The following is a 10,687-nucleotide window of genomic DNA, read 5'->3' as shown; positions in this document are numbered from 1 at the left end:
TATGTGTTTCCAAGTGGTTCCATAGAAGTTGACATACAAGAAAAGATGATAGCTTTCTAGCTAATTTCATTTTCTGATCATATTCATCTATCATGAAAGGCCATGATAATGTTTTCCATAAAGTATATTATACCTTCTGCAAACAATCTGAAGTTTAGAAAGGCCTCTGAAACTGTATCAGTCAACCTTGACTTGTGTGAGCTTAGATGTGACAGACTGTACTTTTCAGATGATGAAAGCTCCCTGTGATTTAATCTCCCCCAGAAAACTTCAGTCAGGGATTTAAAGTTGCTATCCTTGACAGCAGTTACTGATTGTGAGACCAAGTAGACAAAGTAGTGATATGGAACTGTGCTTTTTCTCTGTCTGAACAGGCAGTTTCCTCCTCATTCATCAGGAATGCCTGTGAAAAATAAGTCAGTTGGGTTGTGGTGGGACCTGAGAATGCTCAGAATGGTTCTGTATGCCCCATACTGAGCCCTCTCCCATCAGGACACTGCATGTGCTCCTGTGTAAGAGAGGCTTGGCTGGTGTGTTTAGCAACCTCCTGTTGTCTCTACAGGGTGAAATTAAAGTTGCTTTATCTTGTCTACCTGTGGTACCCTGACATTCAGGGAATTGATGCTCTTTCAGGGTTCTAATTATAGTGGAAGTTTTCACTCAGACAGGCCTGTGGGACTTCTCAGACAAAGCATAGGTGTTGAGTCTGGCTTTATTAGATGTTACTGTTTTCCTGTTGTTTGCTCAGCATTGTCTTCTCTGAGAAGCAGATGTGTGGTAATTGTATCTAGCAGAAGGCTGAAGGCATATAAATGATGTAATAACTTATTAAACAGTCATAAGAAACAATACTGCTAGCTGGTCCTGAATGTGAAGCCAGTCTGTAAAAGACAGTTTGGCAGGTAACCAGCTCCAAGAGGTCCTGACTGATACTTAAGGTAATAAACAACAGAATAAAAAGAACAAATAGAGTAATGAAAGAGAGAGAATTTACATACAAATAAAAGTAACAGCAAATAAAGAGGCCAGTAATCCTAGTGTCCTGGTGTGTCTCATCAGACTGCTGCTTCCTCTCCTCATCTGATTGGTAGCCAAGAGCTGCTGATGGCATAGCATTCACACCTCCCTGACAACATGGAGAAGGGCAGAGTATATTCATACTTTTTGCTGTTGATTTTGGACGGAGTAATTTTTATCCAAGCCTGTGGTAGCCAGGGAACAGAACATTAAAAAAAAAAAACTAAACGAACAAAAAAAATCCAAAACAAACAGCAAAAAAAAACCCCACCAAAAACCATCTAGACAGTAATAGTGTTTGGACTTTTTTATTCAATAAAAGTTTGAGTTATAAATATTCTCAATCTGTTTTCCTATTTACAGTTGTAAAATATTTTAGGATATATCCTACCCATCACCTGTCATTGAGCATCTCTATAAGGGCTGTGAAAACATAATTGTGAAATAAAAACATCTTATTTTCAGCCCACAAGCCCAATTTCCACACACTCACAAAATAAAATCAAAGGGACAAAAAAGAGGAGAGAAGGAACCATAGGGGTGGGGAGCAAGAGGAATACAGTACAGCAGGCAATAATGAAATATTTGCTACACAGTAGCAAAAGAAATGGGTAAAAAATGTAGTCTGCTATGCTGACAAGCTTTTCAGGATATTTGTTATAGACCAGCGTTGTCCAGTGCATTTCTGAAGGACGAGTTGAAATCCAAATTCATTTTCGTTGTTTTCCTGCAACTCCAGGCAACGCTTGGATTTTCGGTTCTGGATTGGACCTCCCTTTAAAGATGGGGGAAAAAAAAAGTATGAGGATTAAATATTGTGACATTGTTGAATCGCTACTGTGTGATAATACAGATCAGAGAACTTTCCAATGCCCATCTACTAAAGTCCACTGCTACTGTGAAAAATGTTTCAGTTACAAGATAAGCACTAGACTGGAGCTGGAGTGAAGGTTCCCTTTGTCACAGGCTGGTTTAATCTCAGATGCAGTTCAGAAGAGCCTTTAGTCCTTGGTTACCATTTCAGCAAATGAGGTTTCTAGAACTGATCTGTTTCTACCCATGCTTTTTAACCATGAGCCAAAAGCTTTCCTGTTTGCTTTAGTTATGTAGTTTAGTGGCTCTGCTGCACCTCTGAAACATTAAAAAAAAAAAAAAAGGACCACTGTTTTGGTCAGAGGCATTCTGTACGTAGGATAAAATGCAAAAAAAGGTGTATTTTTTGAATTCTGTAATGAACTGTCTTTTCTAATCTTATGTTGCTAATCCTCAGCAGTGACTCTAGTTCAGTTCTCAGCTTAATACTGCCCTATTTTCACTGATGAATTTACTAGACAGACAGGCATGCAATAGGCCTTCTGACACCTTCGTAACTAAATGCCGAGTGAACTGTATTTTCCCACTGCTGTATAACTATTATTGACATTAGTATTAATAATGGTAGTTAAATTTGAGTGTCTGGTGGGTGGGACCATAAACTCTAAGCCATCTATAAGCACTAGAACTGTTTGACATATAAGGCAATGGAAAAAAAACGAGATGGGAAATTAATCAAAGCTTTATTATATGCTATTTATTCCCTTATCCTGAACACCCTCTACCCCACTATCCTGCCAAGTAACTTTTGCCTTCTAAAGCTCACTGCGGTGAGATTTTTTTTTCCCAAATGAATGCAGTGAGCTTTGAATTAAGTCCTTGAGTTATAAAACTCAGAAGTAATAGATATTTTCTTATTGCCAAAAGAAACAGTTGTGTTTCAGCTTTGCTTGTTTTTTCTTTTAACAAAGCAAAACATACTGTTTCTATTCGTAAAGAAAACTTCTGATTATGTTTTTTCTGCATAGATTCAATGTTGCGTGGCACCCAGGGTCAGCTTCTCGAGTTTGAAAGGGGAATTACATTTTACCACAAGTATTTCTGCCCAGACCTAAAACTGAGATCAACTTCCTTGTGCTTCCAGCTGATACTGAAGGTGCTTGTGTTGCTTTTAAATTAACTACTGCTGTATCTTTCATTTATCAGTTAGTCTTTGTCTCAATTTTGATGCTGAAAACATCCTCAGCTCAGATCTTGCACTAAGGAAGCAGGAGAAAGAGGCTGTCCCACTTCTTGTCAGGAAACTAACCAGTTATGGGAGACTTGAGTTCAGCTCCACTGCTTGCCTCATTTTTGTACCTGGGATATGAATCAGGTTATGGTACTTTTAGACCTCTCCTGCCATTTCTAACTTAGTAGCATTAGGTATTATAGTATATGTGTTCATGTGCAATACTTTAATATAGGAAGCCACATAAGTAAAATGCAAACTGCTCCTAAGGAAAAAACAAAACAAGTGAGCAACTGAAAAAACAAAAATAAAGTTCAAAAAAAGTTCACCACCCTCCTTCTCTTCTCCTGATGTGCCCTCATGTGAAATGTGGCTTCTTTTTAACAGAAACAAGATAAAAAGCCAAGAAAACTCTTTCTGATGTGCTGTAAAGGACTCTGTGGTGGCTACCTAAATATCCTGCTGAGTTCATTGTTGCCCACTGTATGGAGCATAGAAGTGACACCAAAGTTAAGTAAAGGCTAGTACTGAGTGTGAACTGAGAGTTGTAGAGACCTGGGATGCTTTTAGCAAGAGGACTTCTTCCCACTAAAGAGAAACATAAGGGCTCAAGTCTTGTCAGAAACAGAACAACTCAGCTCTTAAGAGATGTGAGGTCTGCAGAAGCTTGGCATAATCCCTCAGCAAGGATGGAGTCTACACAGCTTTAGTTCCTTTCAGTAAGAATGTAAATGAAAAGAAATGCTCTGAAGTAAGGGGAGAAGAGTTTGTACAGTGCTTTCTGAAAATTTCCTGTTGTTAGCCCACTTATTTGTGTTCATTTTTCCCTCTTCATATGCCTAATGCCAGCCTGTGTATTCATCTGGTATCTCCAGGGTGATGACAGTGCACCCACTCTGTATTGCAAGGCCTGAACTACTGAGTAGTTTAATCATTAAAGCACATGAAATTAGTAACTCCACTGAAGGAAGTGAGAAAGCATAAAGTTAACATTTTGCCAGTTTGACTGGCTTGGACTCCAAATTATAGTATTCCTGAATGGTTTCTGCAACCTGTGATCATCATGAGCATTTACAAATGCTAATGCTGCCTACTGCCAAATGCAAAGGTGTCCTTTTAGTTAATACTTTTTTTAACAGCCATTTAGTAAAATTTGTAAAAACCTCTGACAGTCATGTTTACCACTTGCTCAGCAAAATGACTTATGGCAAGTTGCCATATCCGTTCCCCTTTTCCCATCCTAGGTAAGGCCTCTAATTCCCAATATAAAGGTGAAAAATTAATATCTTAGGGTAAAGTCTTTAATCATGTTACACAAGAGACAATTCTATAGGCTGAAACAGGCTGAAGAGGAATTCTGCTCAATTGAACAGAATTAGGATTAAGATCATTGATGATGAGAGGCAACCCAATGGCAGTACAAGTCTTGAGAGAATAAATAAATATCCAGGTCAACTATTTTATAAAAATAGACTGAACATGCCAGTATTTACAATTTTTAAAGAAAACTTGATGGATTCTGCAATGCAAATTGAAGCAATCCCTAAGAGAAGCACAAATGCTCTCAGTTCCTGCTGGCAGTGTTAGACACTATAAAACTGATGGAGTGCTTTGTAAGCATACAGTAATGTAAATGCTGTCTCAAGCCATGTATCCTGTTATAACCAATACCTACTGGAATGTGACATCAAACGTAGTCAAAAGCAATGCTTTTTACTTCCTTTAGAATTACTGTACTTTCTGCGTATCTGCCATATGTAAGAGGTTTCCTTTCAAGTCTGTCACCAAAGTAGAATTTATCAAATAATGTGACTTTGAAGAATAACATTTGATGTACCTACAAGGCTGGTCCCACATGCTTGGTAGACAGTCCCCTGTGAGTCTGTCATACGTGAATACCAACTTGCTTTTAGAAAGAGCATATTGCAAGTATATACATACATATTTTAGGTTAGAGATGGAGTGCTAATAAGCTGTGCAAAGTAATTAGTCTGATTAACTAGTCTGCTAGGGTTTCTGTTTTATCAGGGACTGGTGGATGCACAGTTGCTAAACCTCCCCCTTTCCATTTTTGTTGTGCAAGGCAGTGAAGTGGGATGGGTTCTTTGTGGAATACTGGTCCTTGCAGAACTAGGCTTAGTTGAAAGCTGTTACACAGTTTCTCTAGTTTTATAACGACTCCTTTGCAGAGGGCTACAAATGAGACTGAGTATTGGTACAGCTTTCTTTGCAAATACTGGAATTATTAAATACATTCATTTTTGTACAAAAGTATGTACAGTGTACACCTCCTAATCTGGAATTAAATTATTCTACCTTAAAGAAAAAAAATATTAATCTGCTTGCCTAACCATATCTAATTCAGGAGAAGGTCCTAAAGGTCAATATGTGTATGTATACCCTGTATCACGTATGCTATACAGATTGCTGCAGTCACTGGCCCATAATTTTCTATTTGTACCTCAATCAGTGACCTCAAATATTTAGATGTTTGCTCTACCTTTGAAGCAGAAGGTGTAAATCTTTTCTATTGCTTACCTGCAAGTAAGAATCCTTACCAGATACTTTATAGATGTCAATTTATTTTTCCAGTACTAACCAAAACTATTTGTTGTGTACAAAGTAAACTTAGGTGGAGATATACTAGGGAGCCACCAAATCATTTCTTAATGGAGAAAATAATAATTTTTTTCCTTCTCATTGCTTCACTCCCTGCACTCAGTTTCTATTGTCAGGTGCCCTTCCTAGCAGTGCTCTTACATTCACTTACTCAGTGGTACTCAGTGACTAAATACTACAAAACATCCACTGACAATGGAATTAGATGCATCATTCAGCAGTCACAACAATTTAATGCCCACATCACACTTTGTCTCATGTGAAAATGATAATTGAACTTTATAAGGAAAAGAGGATTGTTAAGAGTTAGGAATTTGCATCAAGTACTGTGATTTATGTGGTTATAGAACAGTTGAATTCGTTGTCATAGGCATCAGTGACTGACTAGATGTTTCTAGTGGGCTGTACTCAGTTACCCTAGGTTTTCTAATCTTAGTGTGCAATATGAAGGCTTCCTAACTCTTTTTAATGCAGAAACTGAACTATATGCATTGTCATTATATGCTTATGATTAAATGGATCTCTAGAGACCAAGAAATAAATTGAGTGCCAGCTGAAGAAAATTAAGAATTGAATGTGCACTAGTATTTCAATCGATCTGCATATTCTGATATGGGAATTTCAGTTGGGCTTTCTGGGACTTTGGTGAGAGTATCTAGTTACTGAAAATGGCTTGTTCCCTAGTAACCACACAGAACTGTTAGCTGATTATATCTGATGTTGGGAAAGGAATGTCCTTGCAGCTGCAGCACAATCCTTGTGTACTTCACTTACACCCTAATAGAAATAATCAATTTTTTGTCTGTTATACTGGGTATCATCACTGTCAGGGTCAGGATACCAGACTTGATGGCCTGATCAGCTCACTAAATAACAAACTCCCTTTTCTCATCATACCTATCATTATTGCATTCTGATTTGACTTCCAAGTAAAGGTTTTTCTCAAGTATTTGCATCCTGCATGGAGGGATGTTACTTTGCGCACAGAGATACTGTTCTTGTCTCCACTGGAATTCAAGACCTATGTTCTACTGACTTGACCAGGGCAGGGTTTTGTTTTCATCTGGTAAGTTAGAAATTTTTGCAGCTGAGGAATGCAGAACCTAAGAAGAAAGTGATTGGTCCAGTAATGCACAGGAGTGACCAAGAGCAGAGCTTTCATCTCCTGACACCTATCCACTTAATTTGCCAACTGTTGGGTATCAGCTAATGGGAGAAAAGTAGAAAACATTCTGGATCTGGTAATCTGTTTGCATGTCTTTATTACAATGCCATGTAGTACCCTGTCAGCAGAAGCTGTCATCTGCAGTTTTTGGAAGGAGTCTATCTGGACATCTGAAATTAGGAAAAAATCAGGTGGAACTAGAACAAATACTCTCTTTGTAAATAAATATGGTAATTAAAATTTATGTTAATATATTAAAAACTGTTTCTGTTGTGAAGGAAAAACATAGGTATGTGTTAACTTGCTTCTAAATTAATTCAGCAGCAGTATCTTTGGAGCTTAAATGTCGTCCTCAGGAGAATAAATACTGCATAATGTGATATGCTGGAAAAGATTTTAAATGTGCCCACTAAACCTAATTTTACTGCTGTATTCATACACAAACTTTCTAGCTGGCAACTTTTACACCTAATTTGCAAAGATTAGAACTTGCCACTAGAAGACTGCTTGAAATAGAAGACTTAACTTATCCAAGGAAATTTTGGTTGCCACTAACTAGAGAAGTAATTGCAAGCGAATTTACCACCAATTAAATAGAAATACAACTATTTGTATTTAATACTACTTCTGCATCTGTACTGCAAATATATTTGAATATTTTAGTTGAAGTCGAGTATTCAAAATGGAGAAAGACTGAATGCTTTCAGATTTTTGTCCTGAACAATTCCATTCTCCATATATGGGACTAATGAATTTGTAGGCTTATAGTAAGGCATAGTTCAAGGGGTATAAAATTCCCCACAAATACTTTGATACACCTATTTTAAAAAAGTATTTATTATTATAAGAATAGTGGTTAAGTTGCACATGAATTAGGGACAAATTTATTGGAGCAAAAAGAAAATTAAAACATTAATTGTCACTTTCTTGTGTAAGCTGAACAGTGGTTCAGGTTCCTTGTGCTCCAGCTGTAACACCTTGTGCAGTTATCCACTTCATTTAAATATTAAGTACAGGCAAGCTAGGGTAATATTTGATCAAGCACAGGCCAAAAGTAGGTAAGTATAGGAGAAAATGCTGCTGACATACTGGGCCCATGCACCAACACTGCACTCAGGCCCCTGCGCCTTGTGTAGTGCTCTTTTGCAGTTGAGGTTTAAAACAGAACACTTGGCAACACTGGTTATTTAAAAATCAGAAAGCCTCACTAAAAATACAGGGCTTAACCTAGTATGTTGGCTCAATTAATTGCATAATTAGGTTCTGGTTTTCTTTCTATTTCTCCTGTAGGATCAAAATCAGTATTTCTTTTTAGCAGGATCACAGTCACTGCCTGTTCTGAGCTGCCAGGCAGATAGTGCTGCAGAATTATATAGCTGTATAGCAGTACAGCATGTCTCATACTGAAAGTACATAGTGAGTGTATTTGCATCCAGTGGGGATAGAAATACAGCATAAATTCAAATTCTTGATAAATTAATGATACTGCTTTTCTGTCCTGTGGTTTTCATAATGGAAGAATCTGAAGAAGTTAATGGGGAGAATTGTTCCCTCTGATATCCATCTCCACTGGAATTAATCCTTATCTGTACACCAATGTCCTTGGCTAATTTATGGACAGAAAACTAGGAATGGACATTAGAAGGCAGCTGTCTGCTGTGTAGTGGTGCTGACCTCCACTTCTGCACCACATGTGCTCAGCAAGGGGGTGTATGAAACTGCTCCCCTTGCTTCATAGGCCTCTGCACTCCCTGACTTGTTTGAGATGTGGTTGTGGATAATGGTTTTATCTAGCAGTAGTATAGCACACCTTTGATTTCGTAAGATAAAGGCAAGTAACAATTCAGAAAGTTTGTCTGGCAAGGGCAAAAATAGGAGAAACAAGATGTAAATTAAGAGTATCTATGGAATCTATTATATAATACCTACTTAAATGAGTTCTGAATCATGTTTGTCTGTGGGATACTGAAGCAACCGAGTAATCATTTGCTCTATTCTGTCCTCCCTTTTCCTTCCAAAGCAGTTCCAACTACTATAGTTGGGAAAATACACATATGGTAACTAGAGTTGCTGGCAATAAATTGTATTTACAGCTACTGAGGATAGGATAAACCACCCCCTCTGCACACTCCTGAACTAGAAGATTTCCAATGGGACTAGAATCACAGAAGTGAAGAATCACATAACGTGAAGCTGCAGTGTTAGCATCACAGGCAGGGGCAACTGCCCAGGGATATGGGAACAGTGCTGAGCACAGGCTCTGCACAGCCTCTCCCTCCCATCACGTCTGTGATGAGAGCCCATCCCTACAGATGCATAATCTTCTTAACTGTCTATGGCAACCACACTGCAAGTTGCATTACTTAAATTAACAGAGCTTGCTGTACTGAAAAGAATTTGACATGAGCAGCCTTAAAAGGATCAGTCTCTCAGGTTTTTAGCTCTGCCTCATGCCCTTTTACACAGAGGCTTCACCTGTCAGATTTCTCACAACAGCAAAGAGGGTTAAAAGCATAAGAAACAGTCACATCCCTTCCTAACTGGCAGCTGAGGTTAGGTTTTTTTCCTAATGGTTCATAATGCCAGAGCAGCTTCCTTGGTATCACCTTTGAATTAATACTTCAGTAAAATTCTGACCCTTGTAGTACCGTGTAATTCCTGTCATTCTATCACCTCTGCCTTGTGTGATTTCTAGTGCTCACTTACTGTTTTTCTGCAAGGTCTAATTTTGTGCTGATTCAATGAAAATTGGTGAGATAGACTGAACTAGGTGAACTGTTAAACATCTAGAAGATTTTTAAGCATAAAAGTATTCCCAAAAGCAGCATTTCACTAAGACTTGACAAGCAACCTGAACAATAGAATTTTTGAACACTACCCAGTTGATGGGGAGTATTTTCAAGGCTCATTTACATAATTTGACATAATTAGTTATAAACACTTGACGCAGCCTTGGAAGGAAGAATGTCACTGAAACCTACACTCTTAATGCATTTGGCAGCTGTACAGAACTGTGGAGCATGGAAATGTGATCAGCTGGAGCCTTACTGTACAAACACATGATACAAGCTTTGAATGTTCAATGCAAGGTTGTACTGTACAGGAAGTTTCCCAAGACCTCAGTCCAGTGAGCCAGCACGATGGATCATGAAAACAGGTAAAGGTACTGGTGGTGGTTCCCTCCATATGGATGCCCAAATGACTCTTCTTATCTACAAGATAGCAGTTCCCACCTGAGTATATGACTCCATCAGCCTACAACTGAAGGTAGCCACATACTTTAAAATTTTAAAACTGTGTGAAAGTTAAATTTAAAAAAAAAATCAAGCTTGTTTCACAAAAACACACACAGACTGTCCAAGACACACTAATACACATAGTTTCAGGACACACACACATGTAGTATCTGGGACACAGATACACACACACACGTGTAGTGTCCAGGACACACACATGCACACGCACTCGTAGTGTCCAGGACACAGACACACACACGCACTCACGCACACAAACACACGTAGTGTCCTGGACACACACACACACACGTAGTGTTCAGGACACACACACAAACACACACATAATGTCCGGGACACACAGACACACACGCACTCACAAACATAGTGTCCAGGACACACACACACACACACACACCACACACAGTGTCCAGGACACAAACTCACACACTCAGTGTCCTGGACACACACAGTGTCCGGGACACACACTCGCACACACAGTGTCTGGGATACACAAACACACACACATGCATAGTGTCCAGGACACACACTCGCACACAGTGTGTGGGACACACACACACACACACGCACTCACACACACAGTGTCCT

General features: G+C 38.7%; 1 protein-coding gene across 1 annotated transcript in view; it reads right to left on the bottom strand.

The window, feature by feature from the left end:
• Positions 1–1,309: 1,309 nt before the first annotated feature.
• Positions 1,310–10,687, bottom strand: part of GALNT18 (polypeptide N-acetylgalactosaminyltransferase 18) — a 145,808-nt gene continuing 136,430 nt past the window's right edge. The window contains exon 12 of the mRNA XM_030451431.1: positions 1,310–1,792. Within this exon, the coding sequence (XP_030307291.1) occupies positions 1,646–1,792 (147 nt within the window). The 3' untranslated portion in view covers positions 1,310–1,645. The remainder of the gene's footprint in view (positions 1,793–10,687) is intronic.

This window comes from Calypte anna, chromosome 5 (assembly GCF_003957555.1).
Source record: "Calypte anna isolate BGI_N300 chromosome 5, bCalAnn1_v1.p, whole genome shotgun sequence".
NCBI classification, from domain to species: Eukaryota; Metazoa; Chordata; class Aves; order Apodiformes; family Trochilidae; genus Calypte; species Calypte anna.
This window is presented reverse-complemented; position numbering and strand designations above follow the sequence as displayed.